We start from the raw sequence: 22,149 nt of genomic DNA, 5'->3' as shown, positions 1-22,149 counted from the left end.
ATCAATAGAATTAGAAATGAAAAAGGAGAAGTAACAATTGACACTGCAGAAATAAAAAAAAATCATGAGAGATTACTACAAGCAACTCTATGCCAATAAAATGGACAATCTGGAAGAAATGGACAAATTCTTAGAAATGCACAACCTGCCAAGACTGAATCAGGAAGAAATAGAAAATATGAACAGACCAATCACAAGCACTGAAATTGAAACTATGATTAAAAATCTTCCAACAAACAAAACCCCAGGACCAGATGGCTTCACAGGTGAATTCTATCAAACGTTTAGAGAAGAGCTAACACCTATCCTTCTCGAACTCTTCCAAGATATAGCAGAGGGAGGAACACTCCCAAATTCCTTCTACGAGGCTACCATCACCTTGATACCAAAACCAGACGAGGATGTCACAAAGAAAGAAAACTACAGGCCAATATCACTGATGAACATAGACGCAAAAATCCTCAACAAAATACTAGGAAACAGAATCCAACAGCACATTAAAAGGATCATACACCATGATCAAGTGGGGTTTATTCCAGGAATGCAAGGATTCTTCAATATACGCAAATCTATCAATGTGATAAAGCATATTAACAAATTGAAGGAGAAAAACCATATGATCATCTGAATAGATGCAGAGAAAACTTTTGACAAAATTCAACACCCATTTATGATAAAAACCCTGCAGAAAGTAGGCATAGAGGGAACTTTCCTCAACATAATGAAAGCCATATATGACAAGCCCACAGCAAACATCACCCTCAATGGTGAAAAACTGAAAGCATTTCCACTAAGATCAGGAACAAGACAAGGTTGCCCACTCTCACCACTCTTATTCAACATAGTTTTGGAAGTTTTAGCCACAGCAATCAGAGAAGAAAAGGAAATAAAAGGAATCCACATCGGAAAAGAAGAAGTAAAGCTGTCACTGTTTGCAGATGACATGATACTATACATAGAGAATCCTAAAGATGCTACCAGAGAACTACTAGAGCTAATCAATGAATTTGGTAAAGTAGCAGGATACAAAATTAATGCACAGAAATCTCTGGCATTCCTATATACTAATGATGAAAAATCTGAAAGTGAAATCAAGAAAACACTCCCATTTACCATTGCAACAAAAAGAATAAAATATCTAGGAATAAACCTACCTAAGGAGAAAAAAGACCTGTATGCAGAAAATTATAAGACACTGATGAAAGAAATTAAAGATGATACAAATAGATGGAGAGATATACCATGTTCTTGGATGGGAAGAATCAACATTGTGAAAATGACTCTACTACCCAAAGCAATCTACAGATTCAATGCAATCCCTATCAAACTACCACTGGCATTTTTCACAGAACTAGAACAAAAAATTTCACGATTTGTATGGAAACACAAAAGACCCCGAATAGCCAAAGCCATCTTGTGAAAGAAAAGTGGAGCTGGAGGAATCAGGCTCCCTGACTTCAGACTATACTACAAAGCTACAGTAATCAAGACAGTATGGTACTGGCACAAAAACAGAAAGATAGATCAATGGAACAGGATAGAAAGCCCAGAGATAAACCCACACACATATGGTCACCTTGTCTTTGATAAAGGAGGAAGGAATGTACAGTGGAGAAAGGACAGCCTCTTCAATAAGTGGTGCTGGGAAAACTGGACAGCTACATGTAAAAGTATGAGATTAGATCACTCCCTAACACCATACACAAAAATTAGCTCAAGATGGATTAAAGACCTAAATGTAAGGCCAGAAACTATCAAACTCTTAAAGGAAAACATAGGCAGGACACTCTATGACATAAATCACAGCAAGGTCCTTTTTGACCCACCTCCTAGAGAAATGGAAATAAAAACAAAAATAAACAAATGGGACCTAATGAAGCTTCAAAGCTTTTGCATAGCAAAGGAAACCATAAACAAGACCAAAAGACAACCCTCAGAATGGGAGAAAATATTTGCAAATGAAGCAACTGACAAAGGATTAAACTCATAAATTTATAAGCAGCTCATGCAGCTTAATAACAAAAAAACAAACAACCCAATCCAAAAATGGGCAGAAGACCTAAATAGACATTTCTCCAAAGAAGATATACAGACTGCCAACAAACACATGAAAGAATGCTCAACATCCCTCATCATTAGAGAAATGCAAATCAAAACTACAATGAGATATCATCTCACACCAGTCAGAATGGCCATCATCAAAAAATCTACAAATAATAAATGCTGGAGAGGGTGTGGAGAAAAGGGAATGCTTTTGCACTGTTGGTGGGAATGTAAATTGATACAGCCACTGTGGAGAACAGTATGGAGGTTCCTTAAAAAACTACAAATAGAACTACCATATGACCCAGCAATCCCACTACTGGGCATATACCCTGAGAAAACCAAATTCATAAAGAGTCATGTACCAAAATGTTCATTGCAGCTCTATTTACAATAGCCCGGAGATGGAAACAACCTAAGCGCCCATCATCGGATGAATGGATAAGGAAGATGTGGCACATATATATAATGGAATATTACTCAGCCTTAAAAAGAAATGAAATTGAGCTATTTGTAATGAGATGGATAGACCTAGAGTCTGTCATACAGAGTGAAGTAAGTCACAAAGAAAAAGACAAATACCGTATGCTAACACATATATATGGAATTTAAGGGAAAAAAATGTCATGAAGAACCTAGGGGTAAGACAGGAATAAAGACGCAGACCTACTGGAGAACGGACTTGAGGATATGGGAGGGGGAAGGGTGAGCTTTGACAGGGCGAGAGAGAGTCATGGACATATACACACTAACAAACGTAGTAAGGTAGATAGCTAGTGGGAAGCAGCCGCAAGGCACAGGGATATTAGCTCAGTGCTTTGTGACAGCCTGGAAGGGGGGGATAGGGAGAGTGGGAGGGAGGGAGACGCAAGAGGGAAGACATATGGGAAAATATGTATATGTATAACTGATTCACTTTGTTATAAAGCAGAAACTAACACACCATTGTAAAGCAATTATACCCCAACAAAGATGTTTAAAAAAAAAAACAATTGTAAATGTTTATGCACGCAACATAGGAGCACCTCAATACATAAGGCAAATACTAACAGCCATAAAAGGGGAAATCGACAGTAACACATTCATAGTAGGGGACTCTAACACCCCACTTTCACCAGAGGACCGATCATCCAAAATGAAAATAAATAAGGAAACACAAGCTTTAAATGATACTTTAAACAAGATGGACTTAATTGATATTTATAGGAAATTCCATCCAAGAACAACAGAATACACATTTTTCTCTAGTGCTCATAGAACATTCTCCAGGATAGATCATATCTTGGGTCACAAATCAATCCTTGGTAAATTTAAGAAAATTGAAATTGTATCAAGTATCTTTTCCGACGATAACACTATGAGACTAGATATCAATTACAGGAAAAGATCTGTAAAAAAATGCAAACACATGGAGGCTAAAAAATACACTCCTTAATAACGAAGTGATCACTGAAGAAATCAAAGAGGAAATCAAAAAATACCTAGAAACAAATGACAATGGAGACACGATGACCCAATACCTATGGGATGCAGCAAAAGCAGTTTTAAGAGGGAAGTTTATAGCAATACAATCCTACCTTAAGAAACAGGAAACATCTCGACTAAACAACCTAACCTTGCACCTAAAGCAATTAGAGAAAGAAGAACAAAAAACCTCCAAAGTTAGCAGAAGGAAAGAAATCATAAAAATCAGATCAGGGCTTCCCTGGTGGTGCAGTGGTTAAGAGTCCACCTGCACATGCAGGGGACATGGGTTCATGCCCTGGTCCGGGAATATCCCGCATGCTGTGGAGTGGCTAGGCCCGTGAGCCATGGCCACTGAGCCTGTGTGTCCGGAGCCTGTGCTCCACAATGGGAGAGGGCACAACAGTGAGAAGCTTGCGTACCAAAAAAAAAAAAATCAGATCAGAAAAAAAAGAAAAATAAATGAAGGAAACGATAGCAAAGATAAATAAAACTAAAAGCTGGGTCTTTGAGAAAATAAACACAATTGATAAACCATTAGCCAGTCTCATCAAGAAAAAAAGGGAAAATACTCAAATCAATAGAATTAGAAATGAAAAAGGAGAAGTAACAACTGACCCTGCACAAATACAAAAGATGATGAGAGATTACTACAAGCAACTCTATGCCAATAAAATGGACAACCTGGAAGAAATGGACAAATTCTTAGAAATGCACAACCTGCCAAGACTGAATCAGGAAGAAATAGAAAATATGAACAGACCAGTCACAAGCTCTGAAATTGAAACTGTGATTAAAAATCTTCCAAAAAACAAAAGCCTGGGACCAGATGGCTTCACAGGTGAATTCTATCAAACAGTTAGAGAAGAGCTAATACCTATTCTTCTCAAACTCTTCCAAAATATAGCAGAGGGAGGAACACTCCCAAACTCATTCTACGGGGCCACCATCACCCTGATACCAAAACCAGACAAGGATGTCACAAACCAAGAAAACTACAGGCCAATATCACTGATGAACATAGATGCAAAAATGCTCAACAAAATACTAGCAAACAGAATCCAACAGCACATTATAAAGATCATACACAATGACCAAGTGGGGTTTATTCCAGGAATGCAAGGATTCTTCAATATTCACAAATCAATCAACATGATACACCATGTTAACAAACTGAAGGAGAAAAACCACATGATCATTTCAATAGATGCAGAGAAAGCTTTTGACAAAATTCAACACCCATTTATGATAAAAACTCTTCAGAAAGTAGGCATAGAAGGAACTTTCCTCAACATAATATAGGCCATATATGAGAAACCCACAGCCAACATCGTCTTCAATGGTGAAAAACTGAAAGCATTTCCACTAAGATCAGGAAGAAGACAAGGTTGCCCACTCTCACCACTCTTATTCAACATAGTTTTGGAAGTTTTAGCCACAGCAATCAGAGAAGAAAAGGAAATAAAAGGAATCCAAATTGGACAAAAAGAAGTAAAGCGGTCACTGTTTGCAGATGACATGATACTATACATAGAGAATCTGAAAGATGCTACCAGAAAACTACTAGAACTAAACAATGAATTTGGTAAAGTAGCAGGATACAAAATTGATGCACAGAAATCTCTGGCATTCCTTTACACTAATGATAAAAAATCTGAAAGTGAAATCAAGAAAACACTCCCATTTACCATTGCAACAAAAAGAATAAAATCTCTAGGAATAAACCTACCTAAGGAGATGAAAGACCTGTATGCAGAAAATTATAAGACACTGATGAAAGTAAAGATGATACAAATAGATGGAGAGATATACCATGTTCTTGGATTGGAAGAATCAACATTGTGAAAATGACTCTACTACCCAAAGCAATCTACAGATTCAATGCAATCCCTATCAAACTCCCACTGGCATTTTTTACAGAACTAGAACGAAAAATTTCACAATTTGTATGGAAACACAAAAGACCCCGAGTAGCCAAAGCAATCTCGAGAACGAAAAATGGAGATGGAGGAATCTGGTTCCCTGACTTCAAACTATACTACAAAGCTACAGTAATGAAGACAGTATGGTACTGGCACAAAAACAGAAATATAGATCAATGGAACAGGATAGAAAGCCCAGAGATAAACCCATGCACGTATGATCACCTTATCTTTGGTAAAGGAGGGAGTATGTACAGTGGAGATAGGACAGCCTCTTCAATAAGTGGTGCTGGGAAAACTGGACAGGTACGTGTAAAAGTATGAGATTAGATCACTCCCTAACACCATACACAAAAATAAGCTCAAAATGGATTAAAGACCTAAATGTAAGGCCAGAAACTATCAAACTCTTAGAGGAAAACATAGGCAGGACACTCTATGACATAAATCACAGCAAGGTCCTTTTTGACCCACCTCCTAGAGAAATGGAAATAAAAACAAAAATAAACAAATCAGACCTAATGAAACTTCAAAGCTTTTGCACAGCAAAGGAAACCATAAAGAAGACCAAAAGACGACCCTCAGAATAGGAGAAAATATTTGCAAATGAAGCAACTGACAAAGGATTAATCTCTAAAATTTATAAGCAGCTCATGCAGCTCTCTAACAAGTAAACAAACAACCCAATCCAAAAATGGGCAGAAGACCAAAATAGATATTTCTCCAAAGAAGATATACAGAATGCCAACAAACACATGAAAGAATGCTCAACATCATTAATCATTAGAGAAATGCAAATCAAAACTACAATGAGATATCATCTCACAACAGTCAGAATGGCCATCATCAAAAAATCTACAAATAATAAATGCTGGAGAGGCTGTGGAGAAAAGGGAACGCTCTTACACTGCTGGTGGGAATGTGAATTGGTACAGCCACTATGGAGAACAGTATGGAGGTTTCTTAAAGAACTACAAATAGAACTACTATATGACCCAGGAATACCACTGCTGGACATATACCCTGAGAAAACCGTAATTCAAAAAGAGTCCTGTACCAAAATGTTCATTGCAGCTCTATTTCCAATAGCCCAGAGATGGAAACAACCTAAGTGTCTATCATTGGATGAATGGATAAAGAAGATGTGGCACATATATACAATGGATTATTACTCAGCCATAAAACAAAACGAAATTGAGCTATTTGTAATGAGGTGGATGGACCTGGAGTCTGTCATACAGAATGAAGTAAGTGAGAAAGAGAGAGACAGGTAACATATGCTAACACATATATATGAAATTTAAGAAAAAGAAATTTCATGAAGAACCTAGGGGTAAGAGGGGAATAAAGACACAGACCTACTAGAGAATGGACTTGAGGGTTTGGGGAGCTGGAAGGGTAAGCTGTGATGACGCGTTAGAGTGGCATGGACATATATACACTACCAAGATAGCTAGTGGGAGGCAGCTGCATAGCACAGGGATATCAGCTCGGTGCTTTTTGACCACCTGGAGGGGTGGGATAGGGAGGGAGATGCAGGAGGGAGGAGATCTGGGAACATATGTATATGTATAACTGATTCACTTTGTTATAAAGCAGAAACTAACACACCATTGTAAAGCAGTTATACTCCAATAAAGGTAAAAAAAAAAAAGGAACAACAACAGGAATAGGGTAAATAACTAGACATTGGACACTTTTATGGCAGGAAGAAAGAGGGGCTAAACCCTGTTAGAAGATCAAGAAGTCACACATTTCCCATCCTTGGAAGAAGGAAAGCACTACAGGTATGCAGGAAGGCTCCATGGGGTCAAAAATGCAGGGGAGGCCAGACCATAATGTCTTGCTGTTTTCCCTCCCAGACACCCTTGCGATGAAATCCATCTTGACTGAGGTGTGTGTGCATATGGAGGGGAGGGTCCTGAGATAAATTAGCCATGGGGTCAAAGCAAGTCGATTGGCCAAGAAGACAAAGGCCCAGAAGACTGCCCCCTTATAAAGGATTTAAACTTCCCAAAGGCGAGACTTCTGAAACTCTCTTGCTGAGTTCACCAGTGTGTCTTTCCGCATCTACTCTGCTTTTCTAGTAAACACTTTACTTTCTTCTATACCAACTGTCTCCTTGTCAGATTCCTCCTTACAAGGCAAACAAGGACTGGGGATTTAGACTCTAGCTGCTGTCCCTGTGGTCTAGCGGTTAAGATTCCTGGTTTCCACCCAGGTGACCAGGGTTTGATTCCCAGTCAGGGAACTAAGGTCTTGCTTCTAGCCGCTGCTCACTGCAAGCTACCGCTCACTGCTTTGTGTGTCCAAAATCAAAAACACCAAGTATAATCTTCCCTAATATCCCTCTCCTCTGCCTCTCTAGCTTAATTTTATCTTTGCCTCTCTTTCTTCAGACACAGTTGATGGCTATCCCTTCAGGCCTGCTCTCTAGCTCCAAGCTGCTCTGAGACTGGGAACCATCTTCAATCTCTCCTCTCCATTAGCTGCTTCTCCTCAGTCCACACACCCCACAGTCATCCTGATCCTAGAAGGCCCTTTTCCATCAAACATTCCCTACCAGCTCACTGTCAGCCCACTCCTTTCTTCAATTGCTCTCCATCTCTGCCTCTGTAACTTCTAAAACCACCATGATCAGGCTTCCCACTACCAGCCTCACCCAAGGCCATTGAACAGCTCTTATGAAGGTTACCAGGGACTTGCAAAAGGCCAAATCAAAGAGTTTCATTTTAGTTCTTAGCCCAAGAGACAACTATTGCAGAAACTGCTAGTCATTCCAAAATAACAATTCTTTCTTTTAAAACAGAATCCTCCAAACATATTCATTCTCCCTTGCAGCTAGTTGTGGCCACTGATCTGTGAGCAGGAGGGAAGAACACAACATCTGGGTTATATCCATAAAATGAAGGGCATGTCTCTACTTCCCATCCCACTTCCTGCTGGCTGGATGTGGGTGTGATGTGATCCACATTTGCCACGTTTGCAATGAGCATAAGACCTATACCCCAGGGGTGTAGAAAAAGAAGGTATAAGGAGCCACAGCTCCAGATGATTTCATGAAGCCCTACCTCCCTGGGTCACCCTTGAGCTCAGAGAGACTAACTGAGTGGCTGAGGATCACAAAGCCAGACTAAAACCCAGGCCCAAGCTTAGTGCTATTCCCAGTACACTCCTTGGTAAAGTACAATCAGTTCTGGGAGGGTGGGCTCCAATAGCCTCTGGTACCACATGCCCACATAACTTCTGTTATCAGGCATCAATTTAGCCACCTAAAGCTCAGCTCTGCAGAGTCTAAAAATATTTCTAGGAGCTCAATGTCTACATACCTTTTTTGGGATTGTCTTTCTCCTCCTGAAGCACTAAAACTTCTCTTTAAAGTGACTGAAACAAGAAAATAACAACATTTTCCTGTGGCAGATCTTTTATTTATTCACTCATTTGTTTGTTTAAAAAATATCTAACCAATTGTACCTACTGTAAAGACTGTCTTCATTTATTATAGCATCAGCAAAATATAATATTGCATATTACTATTTAATTGACAGGTTTGTTTAAAGGTCTTTTCTCAAAGAAAAGGTGCTAAACAAAGAAACTCCATTATTAGTAGCTAAAAAGTTCATAAAATATCTGTGTCATAATCATCCTAAATCCTTTACCAAGAAAGCTAGAAGTAACCACATGCAAGTGTAAGGGTCCAACTTTCCTTTATCACTTCCCCACTGACCCTCCCCACCCTTGTTACTGGGGATACATAATATCCTATCATCTAAAAATTCATCTCAAACAGTTAGTAATTAATTGCTTCTAGAATTTCCTACATATGTTTAAATGCACAAATATTTTTACTGCATAATATTCATGTTTTCCCAATCGCAAATCAAGACATTTTATTTATCAGGCAGGAATTTACAGGGAAAACAGAACAGAGTGTTGGAATTTGGGGTTGCCCCAGAAAATCTGGAACATCTATTCTCCATTTTTATGGACCAATTAATTTTCAAAAGGGACAAAGAATGAAGCAAAATCCTTAGAGTTCTACTCTGATCCTTAGGGACATTATTTTAAACCATTTTAAATGAAATTTTCACAGTATAGTCATTGATGAGAGGGGATTATTTAGACTTAATTTATTTCAGAGTATTTCTACCTATCTTATTTAATATTCCATCAATTTACTCTTTTTAAAGAGTTATTCTTTTCTCTCCATTTTCTATTTTAACTGATCTTTTATTTCAGTTTCAGATTTGTTCAGGGAATTGAATCCTATCTTTCTGTGAGGAAGATTCTTTAAATTTTATCTAAATATATCTTTACTTTCTCATACCCCAGTCTGATTTTTTTTTACTGTTTCAAATTAAGAGTAAAGATGAACATATTTACTGAATTTACATAGCTTCTTTTTATAATTCTAAACAATTAAAACATTTATTTTACTTTAGTGTTTTAAGGAAAATATATCCCTTTATATTAATGTAAATAAAATTGTACAAAACTTATTCTACACCAAGACTAATTTCTTCTCCAGGTTTCTGACCTCTAATCAACAGACTCATGAAAGGTCACTTCCATTACTCCTGTGGTTATTTAGTCTGTCTCCAAATAAGTTATCTCCACTCCCCAGTTAGAACCTGCATTTGCTGGAAGAAATAATGAAACTGTTCATTTGACTGGAGGCAATGGAAAACCACAGTGCCCGTTGGCCTTTGGGCTCTGTAAGACTGACAGACACACCTGTCCTAATTAGCATTACACCTGGGAAACAAACTACTCATTTATGTAAGTGTGATAACATCTACTTGACTCCCAAGTATGATTCCCAGACCTCTACCTGCTGAAATCCCACAAACTGGTAAAAAGAAGGCTTACTGAATGTAGATTCCTTCAAAGGGCTTGAACTGGAGCTGCTTGAGTTATCCAAAGTGTCCAATTCATCATCGAACTCTGAATATATATCTGCACATTAATAAAAAAATAAAGAGCAAATGAACCTTGAAACAGAAAGAAGTCAAGAGTTCATTCTTGTTGTAACCCTTTCACTAGAAATACCTTTCTCAATATTTTCCAAGTTGAAGTTATCATCTGACAAGATTCCAGCACAGGCTCGGTCTTCGTCCTTATCACAGGGGGCCTGGAAGCCCTCAGGCGGCAGGTCTGTGCTTTCTGAAAGCTCACTTTTCAGGCTTCCTGCTCCACTGCTGCTTGCCTTCTCAAAGGATTCCTGAAAGAGAAATTCAGTTGGTAATACCCACGTCTTTCCTTTCTTCTGCAGACTTAAAACTCATTAGAATATATATTAAAATGACTAAAATATTATTACAAATATTTGTGCTGAAGTGGCATCCTTAGTTCCACCTATACATATGCTATAGAATTCATTCAGTCCGTAACTACAAAAAGTGGGTCTACAAGCTACCACTGGACAAAAAATAATGGGTGTGGCAAGATGCTGAGTAACAAAGGTCTGTGCAATCTGATGAAAGAAAATGTAGCACTAAGGAATAGAGATGTAGAATAATTCTGGAGGTAGGTGGCCAAGATGGAGGAGTAGAAACACCTTAAGCTCACCTTCTCCTATGGACACACCAAAACAACAAGTATTTACAGAGCAACTATTGAAGAAAAAGACTGGAATCTAACAGAAAATATCTTCTACAACTAAAGATATAAAGAAGGAACCACAACGAGACAGGTAGGAGGGACAGGGACATGGTAAGTCAAGACCCATACCTCTGGGTGGGTGACCCTCAAACGGGAAGATAATTACAATTGCAGAGGTTCTCACCAAAGAGAAATGGGTCTGAGCCCCACATCAGGCTCCCCATCCCGGGGGTCCTGCACCAGGAAGACGAGACCCCAGAACATTTGTTTTTGAAGGCCAGCTGGGTTTACTTTCAGGAGAGCCAGAAGACAGGAGGACACAGAGACTCCACTGTTATATGACACACACAAAAGTTCACACACTCCAGCACCTAGGGAATAAGAAATTACTTGAAAGGAGCCTGGGTCATACCCACCTGCTGATCTTGGAGAGTCTTCCAGAGGAGAAGGAGGCACGTGGAGCTCCCCTGGGGACATGGACATTGACGGTGGCCACTTTGGGGAGCTCGTTCTACCATGTGGACACTGTTGTTGCAAGTGCCACTGTGGAGTCCTCCCTCCAGCTTATCAGCACTAGGACTGGCCCCAGCCCTGCCCACCAGCCTGTAGGAGCCAGTGCTGGGAAGCCTCAGATCAAGCAGATAGTCAGGAGAAGTTATAGCTCCACTCATCAGCAGACCAGTTTCCATAAGCCCCCTGAGCCCACAGCTGCCATGGAAAAAGACCCTGTCCACCAGAGGGCCCAGAAACCAGCCCTATACACCAATGCACAAGCACTAGACCAGGGACCCTCAGGTCTTCCAGCTAGCTACCCTGTGATCTGGTCCCACAAACTAGTGGGCAGATACCAGTACCATGACCACTGCAAACTTTCAGCCTGCCTTGTCAGGACCCAGCCAACCCATCAGCAAGCCTACATCAGCCCTAGGACCTCCTGGGCCTGGGCCCTGCCCACCAATAGACCAAAACCAGTTCTGATAAATCTTGGGCCCCTAAGCCAGTTACCCTGGAATCCAGCCCCACTCACCAGTGGGCCAGCAACAGCTTTGAGAAACCTCAGAATCCACAGCCAGCTGTGTCAGGAATCAGCCCCAAAGCAGGCCAACACTAGACATGGGAACACAGGCTCCACAACACCCACCCCAGGACCCACAGCTCCACCACCAGTGGGCCATCATTAGCTATGTCACCACCAGTGGCTCAGCAGTCAGCTGTGTCATGACCCGGCCCCAACAACCAGCAGCTGACAGGCAACCAACTAGACCAGGGGCCAGCCACACCTACCAGAGCACTCACAGTGGTCAACCTGCCACAAAAGAAGACCCATGCAGCCCACATAGGGGGCAACCCTAGAGCACATAGCTCTGCTGACAGAGGGGAGTGTGCTGCCAGGATGCATAGGATGTTTCCTACAAAAGACTACTTCTCTAAAATCAGGAAATTTAAGAAACCTACCAAATACATAGAAATAAAAACAGAAAACTAGACAAAATGAGGTGACAGAGGAACATGTTCCCAAAGAAGAAACATGATAAAACCCCAGAAGAAGAACTAAGTGAAGTAGAGAGAGGCAATCTACCCAATAAAGAGTTCAAGGTAATGATTCATGATAAAGATGATCAAAGAAGTGAGGAAAAGATTGAATGAACAGAGTGAGAAGTCAGAAGTTTTAACAAAGAGTTATAAAATATAAAGAAGAACCAAACAGAGATGAAGAATACAATAACTGACATGAAGAAAACACTAAAAGGAATCAACAGTAGATTGGATGATATAGAGGAACAGATCAGTGAGCTGGAAGACAGAGTAGTGGAAATCACTGAAGCTGGAGAGAAAAAAGAAAAAAAGGAATGAGGATAGGTTAAGAGACATTTGAGACAATGTCAAACATGCTAACATTCACATTATAGGGTATTAGGGGTACCAGAAGAAGAAGAGAGAGAAAGGGGCAGAGAATATATTTGAAGAACTCCCTGAACCTGGGAAAGGAAATAGGTATCCAGGTTCAGGAAGCACAGAGAGTCCCAAACAGGATCACCCCAAAGAGGACCACAACAAGTCAATTGTAATTAAAATGGCAAAAATTAGAGATAAAGAAAGAATATTAAAAGCAGCAAAAAAATAGCAAGAAGTTACATACAATGGAACTCTCATAAGACTATCAGTTGACTTTTCAGCAGAAACTGCAGGCCACAAGGGAGTGGCATGATATAGTTAAAATAATGAAAGGGAAAAACTTACAACCAAGAATATTCTACTTGGCAAGGCTCTCATTCAGATTTGATGGAGATGAAGAGTTTTACAGACAAGCAAAAGCTCAAAGCGTTCAGCATCACCAAACCAGCTTTACAAGATATGTTAAAGGTACTTCTCCAAGTGAAAAAGGTCCAACTAAAAACAGAAAAATTATGAAAGGAAAAGTCTCACTGGTAAAAGTAAATATACATGTATGAAGATAGTAGGAAGGTTAAAAGACAAAAGCAGTAAAAGCATTTAGTCAGCTACAAGTAATTAAGAGGTACACAAAACAAAAATGATGTAAAATATGATGTCAAAAACAGAAATCAAGATGGGAGAGAACTTAGATTGCAGGATTGTTAAAATGCAATTTGTTATTTATTTTTTCCTTTTTTAAACATCTTTATTGGAGTATAATTGCTTTACAATGGTGTGTTAGTTTCTGCTTTACAACAAAATGAATCAGTTATAAATATACATATGTTCCCATATCTCTTGCCACTTGCGTCTCCCTCCCTCCCACCCTCCCTATCCCACCCCTCCAGGAGGTCACAAAGCACCGAGCTGATCTCCCTGTGCTATGCGGCTGCTTCCCACTAGCTATCTACCTTATGTTTGGTAGTGTATATATGTCCATGCCTCTCTCTCGCTTTGTCACAGCTTACCCTTCCCCCTCCCCATATCCTCAAGTCCATTCTCTAGTAGGTCTGTGTCTTTATTCCTGTCTTACCCCTAGGTTCTTCATGACATTTTCCCCTTAAATTCCATATATATGTGTTAGCATACAGTATTTGTGTCTCTCTTTCTGACTTACTTCACTCTGTATGACAGACTCTAGGTCTGTTCACCTCATTACAAGTAGCTCAATTTCGTTTTCTTTATGGCTGAGTAATATTCCATTGTATATATGTGCCACATCTTCTTTATCCATTCATTTGATGATGGACACTAAGGTTGGTTCCAATTCCGGGTTATTGTAAATAGATCTGCAATGAACATTTTGGTACATGACTCTATGTGAATTATGGTTTTCTCAGGGTATATATATGCCCAGTAGTGGGATTGCTGGGTCATATGGTAGTTCTATTTGTAGTTTTTTGAGGAACCTCCATACTGTTCTCCACAGTGGCTGTATCAATTTACATTCCCACCAACAGTGCAAAAGCATTCCCTTTTCTCCACACCCTCTCCAGCATTTATTATTTGTAGATTTTTTGATGATGGCCATTCTGACTGGTGTGAGATGATATCTCATTGTAGTTTTGATTTGCATTTCTCTAATGATGAGGGATGTTGAGCATTCTTTCATGTGTTTGTTGGCAGTCTGTATATCTTCTTTGGAGAAATGTCTATTTAGGTCTTCTGCCCATTTTTGGATTGGGTTGTTTGTTTTTTTGTTATTAAGCTGCATGAGCTGCTTATAAATTTATGAGTTTAATCCTTTGTCAGTTGCTTCATTTGCAAATATTTTCTCCCATTCTGAGGGTTGTCTTTTGGTCTTGTTTATGGTTTCCTTTGCTATGCAAAAGCTTTGAAGCTTCATTAGGTCCCATTTGTTTATTTTTGTTTTTATTTCCATTTCTCTAGGAGGTGGGTCAAAAAGGACCTTGCTGTGATTTATGTCATAGAGTGTCCTGCCTATGTTTTCCTTTAAGAGTTTGATAGTTTCTGGCCTTACATTTAGGTCTTTAATCCATCTTGAGCTAATTTTTGTGTATGGTGTTAGGGAGTGATCTAATCTCATACTTTTACATGTAGCTGTCCAGTTTTCCCAGCACCACTTATTGAAGAGGCTGTCCTTTCTCCACTGTACATTCCTTCCTCCTTTATCAAAGACAAGGTGACCATATGTGTGTGGGTTTATCTCTGGGCTTTCTATCCTGTTCCATTGATCTATCTTTCTGTTTTTGTGCCAGTACCATACTGTCTTGATTACTGTAGCTTTGTAGTATAGTCTGAAGTCAGGGAGCCTGATTCCTCCAGCTCCACTTTTCTTTCACAAGATGGCTTTGGCTATTCGGGGTCTTTTGTGTTTCCATACAAATCGTGAAATTTTTTGTTCTAGTTCTGTGAAAAATGCCAGTGGTAGTTTGATAGGGATTGCATTGAATCTGTAGATTGCTTTGGGTAGTAGAGTCATTTTCACAATGTTGATTCTTCCCATCCAAGAACATGGCATATCTCTCCATCTATTTGTATCATCTTTAATTTCTTTCATCAGTGTCTTATAATTTTCTGCATACAGGTCTTTTTTCTCCTTAGGTAGGTTTATTCCTAGATATTTTATTCTTTTTGTTGCAATGGTAAATGGGAGTGTTTTCTTGATTTCACTTTCAGAATTTTCATCATTAGTGTATAGGAATGTCAGAGATTTCTGTGCATTAATTTTGTATCCTGCTACCTTACCAAATTCATTGATTAGCTCTAGTAGTTTTCTGTTAGCATCGTTCGGATTCTCTATGTATACTATCATGTCATCTGCAAATAGTGACCGCTTTACTTCCTTTTGTCTGATTTGGATTCCTTTTATTTCCTTTTCTTCTCTGATTGCTGTGGCTAAAACTTCCAAAACTATGTTGAATAAGAGTGGTGAGAGTGGGCAACCTTGTCTTTTTCCTGATCTTAGTGGAAATACTTTCATTTTTTCACCATTGAGGATGATGTTGGCTGTGGGTTAGTCATATATAGCCTTTATTATGTTGAGGAAAGTTCCCTCTATGCCTACTTTCTGCAGGGTTTTTATCATAAATGGGTGTTGAATTTTGTCCAAAGCTTTCTCTGCATCTATTGATATGACCATATGGTTTTTCTCCTTCAATTTGTTAATATGGTGTATCACATTGATTGATTTGTGTATATTGAAGAATCCTTGCATTCCTGGAATAAACCACACTTGATCATGGTGTATGATCCGTTTAATCTGCTGTTGGATTCTGTTTGCTAGTATTTTGTTGAGCATTCATACATCTATGTTCATCAGTGATATTGGCCAGTAGTTTTCTTTGTTTGTGACATCCTTGTCTGGTTTTGGTATCAGGGTGGTGGTGGACTCGTAGAATGAGTTTGGGAGTGTTCCTCCCTCTGCTATATTTTGGAAGAGTTTGAGAAGGATAGGTGTTACCTCTTCTCTAAATGTTTGATAGAATTCGCCTGTTAAGCCATCTGGTCCTGGGCTCTTGTTTTTTGGAAGATTTTTTTTTTTTTTTTTTTTTTTTTTGCGGTACGCGGGCCTCTCACTGTTGTGGCCTCTCCCGTTGCGGAGCACAGGCTCCGGACGTGCAGGCTCAGCGGCCATGGCTCATGGGCCCAGCCGCTCCGCGGCATGTGGGATCTTCCTGGACCGGGGCATGAACCCGCGTCCCCTGCATCGGCAAGCGGACTCTCAACCACTGTGCCACCTGGGAAGCCCCTTTTTGGAAGATTTTTAATCACAGTTTCAATTTCAGTGCTTGTGATTGGTCTGTTCATATTTTCTATTTCATCCTGATTCAGTCTTGGCAGGTTGTGCCTTTCTAAGAATTTGTCCATTTCTTCCAGGTTGTCCATTTTATTGGCATAGAGTTGCTTGTAGTAATCTCTCATCATCTTTTGTATTTGTGCAGTGTCAGTTGTTACTTCTCCTTTTTCATTTCTAATTCTATTGATTTGAGTCTTCTCCCTTTTTTTCTTGATGAGACTGGCTAATGGTTTATCAATTGTGTTTATCTTCTCAAAGAACCAGCTTTTAGTTTTATTTCTCTTTGCTATTGTTTTCTTCATTTCGTTTTCATTTATTTCTGATCTAATTTTTATGATTTCTTTCCATCTGTTAACTTTGGGGTTTTTTTGTTCTTCTTTCTCTAATTGCTTTCGGAGCAAGGTTAGGTTGTTTATTCGAGATGTTACCTGTTTCTTAAGGTAGGATTGTATTTCTATAAACTTCCTTCTTAGAACTGCTTTTGCTGCATCTCATAGATTTTGGGTCATCGTGTTTCCATTGCCATTTGTTTCTAGGTATTTTTTGATTTCCTCTTTGATTTCTTCAGTGATCACTTCATTATAAAGTAGTGTATTGTTTAGCCTCCATGTGTTTGTATTTTTTACAGATCTTTTCCTGTAATTGATATCTAGTCTCATAGCATTGTGGTCGGAAAAGATACTTGATAGAATTTCAATTTTGTTAAATTTACCAAGGCTTGATTTGTGACCTAAGATATGATCTATCCTGGAGAATGTTCCATTAGCAGTAGAGAAAATTGTGTATTCTGTTGTTTTTGGATGGAATGTCCTATAAATATCAATTAAGTCCTTCTTGTTTAATGTATCATTTAAAGCTTCGCTTTCCTTATTTATTTTCATTTTTGATGATGTGTCCATTGGTGAAAGTGGAGTGTTAAAGTCCCATTCTATGAATGTGTTACTGTCTATTTCCCCTTTTATGGCTGTTAGTATTTGCCTTATGTATTGAGGTGCTTCTATGTTGGGTGCATAAATACTTACAATTGTTACATCTTCTTCTTGGATAGATCCCTTGATCATTATGTAGTGTCCTTCTTTGTCTCTTCTAATAGTCTTTATTTTAAAGTCTGTGTTAAAGTCTATTTGATATGAGACTTGCTACTCCAGCTTTCTTTTGGTTTCCATTTGCATGGAATATCTTTTTCCATCCCCTTTTAGTCTGTATGTGTCTCTAGGTCTGAAGTGTGTCTCTTGTTTTTGTATGGTGGTGGGTCTTGTTTTTGTATCCATTCAGCCAATCTGTGTCTTTTGGTGGGAGCATTTAGTCCATTTACATTTAAGGTAATTATCGATATGTATGTTCCTATTCCCATTTCCTTAATTGTTTTGGGTTCGTTATTGCAAGTCTTTTCCTTCTGTTGTGTTTCTTGCCTAGAGAAGTTCCTTTAGCAGTTGTTGTAGAGCTGGTTTGGTGGTGCTGAACTCTCTCAGCTTTTGCTTGTCTGTAAAGCTTTTAATTTCTTCATCAACTCTGAATGAGTTCCTTGCTGGGTAGAGTAATCTTGGTTGCACGTTTTTCTCCTTCATCACTTTAAATATGTCCTGCCAGTCCCTTCTGGTTTGCAGAGTTTCTGCTGAAAGGTCAGCTGTTAACCTTATGGAGATTCCCTTGTGTGTTATTTTTCCCTTGCTGCTTTTAATATGTTTTCTTTGTATTTAATTTTTGACAGTTTGATTAATATGTGTCCTGGCGTATTTCTACTTCGATTTATCCTATATGGGACTCTCTGTGCTTCCTGGAGTTGATTAACTATTTCCTTTCCCATATTAGGGAAGTTTTCAACTACAATCTCTTCAAATATTTTCTCAGTCCCTTTCTTTATCTCTTCTTCTTCTGGAACCCCTATAATTCGAATGTTGGTGCATTTAATGTTGTCCCAGAGGTCTCTGAGACTGTCCTCAGTTCTTTTTATTCTTTTCTCTTTATTCTGCACTGCAGTAGTTATTTCCACTATTTTATCTTCCAGGTCACTTATCCATTCTTCTGCCTCAGTTATTCTGCTATTGATCCCATCTGGAGTATTTTTCATTTCATTTATTGTGTTGTTCATCATTGTTTGTTTCATTTTTAGTTCTTCTAGGTCCTTGTTAAATGTTTCTTGCATTTTGTCTATTCTATTTCCAAGATTTTGGATCATCTTTATTATCATTATTCTGAATTCTTTTTTAGGTAGACTGCCTATTTCCTCTTCATGTGTTAGGTCTGGTGGGTTTTTATCTTGCTCCTTCATCTGCTGTGTGTTTTTCTGTCTTCTCATTTTGCTTATCTTACTGTGTTTGGGGTCTCCTTTTTGCAGGCTGCAGGTTCGTAGTTCCCGTTATTTTTGGTGTCTGTCCCCAGTGGCTAAGGTTGGTTCAGTGGGTTCTGTAGGCTTCCTGGTGGAGGGAACTAGTGCCTGTGTTCTGGTGGATGAGGCTGGATCTTGTCTTTCTGGTGGGCAGGTCCACGTCTGGTGGTGTGTTTTGGGGTGTCTGTCGACTTATTATGATTTTGGGCAGCCTCTCCACTAATGGGTGGGTTTGTGTTCCTGTCTTGCTAGTTGTTTGGCATAGGATGTCCATCACTGTAGCTTGCTGGTCGTTAAGTGAAGCTGGGTGCTGGTGTTGAGATAGAGATCTTTGGGAGATTTTCACCGTTTGATATTATGTGCAGCTGGGAGGTCTCTTGTGGACCAGTGTCCTGATGTTGGCTCTCCCACTCAGAGGCACAGCAGTAACTCCTGGCTACAGCACCAACAGCCTTTCATCCACGCGGCTCAGAAGAAAAGGGATTTAAAAGTAGAAAGAAAGAATTAGTAGAAGTAGAAAGAAAGAAAAAAGAAAGAAAGGAGTGAGGGAGGGAGGGAGGGAGAGAAGAAGGAAGGAAGAAAGGAGGGAAGGAAGAAAAAAGAAAGAAGATAAAGTAAAATAAAATAAAGTAAGATAAAATATAAAAAGTTATTAAAATAAAAAAATAATTATTAAGAGGAAAAAAAACAAAAAAACAGATAGAACCCTGGGACAAATGGTGGACGCAAAGCTATACAGACAAAATGTCACACAGAAGCATACACATATACATTCACAAAAAGTGGAAAAGGGGAAAAATCATAAATCTTGCTCTCAAAGTCCACCACCTCAATTTGGGATGATTGTTGTCTAAAGGAGGGAAGGAAGGTAAGAAGAAATGGAGATAACATAAAATAAAGTTATTAAAATAAAAAATTATTATTAAGGAAAAAAAACCAAAACGGGTAGATAGAACCCTCGGACAAATGGTGGAAGCAAAGCTATACAGACAGAATCTCACACAGAAGCATAGACATTCACAAAACGAGGAAAAATAATAAATCTTGCCCTCCAAGTCCACCTCCTTAATTTGGGATGATTCGTTGTCTATTAATGTATTCCACAGATGCAGGGTACATCAAGTTGATTGTGGAGCTTTATTCCGCTGCTTCTGAGGCTGCTGGGAGAGACTGCCCTTCCTCTTCTTTGTTCTCACAGCTCCCAGGGTCTCAGCTTTGGATTTGGCCCCACCTCTGCGTGTAGGTTGCTGGAGGGCGTCTGTTCTTCGCTCATACAGGATGGGGTTAAAGGAGCCGCTGATTTTGGGGGGCTCTGGCTCACTCAGGCCGGGGGGAGGGAGGGTCACGGAGTGCAGGGTGAGCCTGCGGCGGCAGAGGCCAGCATGATGTTGCACCAGCCTGAGGCGTGCTGTGCGTTCTTCCGGGGGAGTTGTCCCTGTATCACGGGACCCTGGCAGTGGTGGGCTGCACAGGCTCCCTGGAAGGGGGTGTGGTTAGTGACCTGTGCTCGCACAGAGGCTTCTTGGTGGCAGCGGCAGCAGTCTTAGTGTCTCATGTCTGTCTCTGGGGTCTGCACTTTTAGCTGCGGCTCGCACCCGTCTCTGGAGCTCCTTTAAGCAGTGCTCTTAATCCCCTCTCCTGGTGCACCAGGAAATAAAGAGGGCAGAAAAAGTCTCTTGCCTCTTCAGCAGGTCCAGACGTTTCCCTGGACGCCCTCCCGGCTAGCTGTGGTGCACTAACCCCCTGCAGGCTACGTTCACGCTGCCAACCCCAGTCCTCTCCCTGTGCTCCGACCGAAGCCCGAGCCTCAGCTCCCAGCCCCGCCCACCCCGGCGTGTGAGCAGACAAGCCTCTCGGGCTGGTGAGTGCCAGTCAGCACCAATCCTCTGTGCGGGAATCTCTCCGCTTTGCCCTCTGCACTCCTGTTGCTGTGCTCTCCTCTGCAGCTCTGAACGTTTCCCCCTCCACCACCCACAGTCTCTGCCAGTGAAGGGGCTTCTTAGTGTGTGGAAACCTTTCCTCCTTCACAGCTCCCTCCCACTGGTGCAGGTCCCATCCCTATCCTTTTTTCTCTGTTTATTCTTTTTTCTTTTGCCCTACCCAGGTACGTGGGGACTTTCTTGCCTTTTGGGAGGTCTGAGGTCTTCTGCCAGCATTCAGTAGGTGTTCTGTAGGAGTTTTTCCACGTGTAGATGTATTTCTGGTGTATCTGTGGGTAGGAAGGTGATCTCCACATCTTACTCTTCTGCCATCTTCCCAGAAGTCCTTCTGCAATTTAAATTGAGATCAGCAACTTAAAATTTAAAAATGTATATCTGTGTGTTTATATATGTGCATATAGCTATATATAAACCTCATGGTAATAACAAAACAAAAATCTATGGTAGACACAGAGAAAAAAGAGAAAAGAATCCCAACATAACACTAAAGATAGTCCTCAAGCCACGGGTGAAGAGAACAAAAGAAGAAAGAACTCAAAAATAACTACAACAACCACAAAACAATTAACAAAATGGCAATAAGTACATACCTATCAATAATTACTTTAAATGTACATGAACTAAATGCTCTAATCAAAAGACACAGAGTGGCTGAATGGATAAAAAAGCAAGATCCACATATATGCTTCCTACAAGACACTCATTTCAAATCAAAAGGCACACACAGACTGAAAGTGAGGGGATGGAAAAGGTATTCCATGCAAGTGGAAATGAAAAGAAAGCTGGAGTAGCAATAATTAGACAAAATAGCCTTTAAAACAAAGACTGTAAAAAGACTGAAGAATTTTACAATGATCGAGGGCCAAGAAGAAGATATAACAATTTAAAATATATAAGCACCCAACATAAATACCTAAATACATAGAGCAAATATTAACAAACATAATTAGAGAGATTGACAGTAGCACAATAATAGCAGAGGACTTTAACACTCAACTTACGTCAATGGAGAGATCATCCAGACAGAAAATCAATAAGGAAACATTGGTCTTAAATGACACACTAGACCAAATAGACTTAATAGATATACATAAAACACTCCATCGAAAAGCAGAAGAATACACATTCCTTTCAAGTATACATGGAACATTCTCC

The 22,149-nt window shown here is 39.8% G+C and overlaps 1 protein-coding gene across 1 annotated transcript in view; it reads right to left on the bottom strand.

Moving 5' to 3' along the window:
* Positions 1-22,149, bottom strand: part of NEK10 (NIMA related kinase 10) — a 305,942-nt gene that overhangs the window by 90,192 nt on the left and 193,601 nt on the right. The window contains exons 28-30 of the mRNA XM_032649886.1: positions 10,479-10,650; positions 10,299-10,385; positions 8,759-8,813 (exon numbers count right to left, since the gene is read on the bottom strand). Coding sequence (XP_032505777.1) covers positions 8,759-8,813; positions 10,299-10,385; positions 10,479-10,650 — 314 coding nt within the window. The remainder of the gene's footprint in view (positions 1-8,758; positions 8,814-10,298; positions 10,386-10,478; positions 10,651-22,149) is intronic.

Source organism: Phocoena sinus, chromosome 11, assembly GCF_008692025.1.
Source record: "Phocoena sinus isolate mPhoSin1 chromosome 11, mPhoSin1.pri, whole genome shotgun sequence".
Classification (NCBI taxonomy): domain Eukaryota; kingdom Metazoa; phylum Chordata; class Mammalia; order Artiodactyla; family Phocoenidae; genus Phocoena; species Phocoena sinus.
Note: the sequence above shows the minus strand (reverse complement) of the source record. Positions and strands in the feature narration are given on the sequence as shown.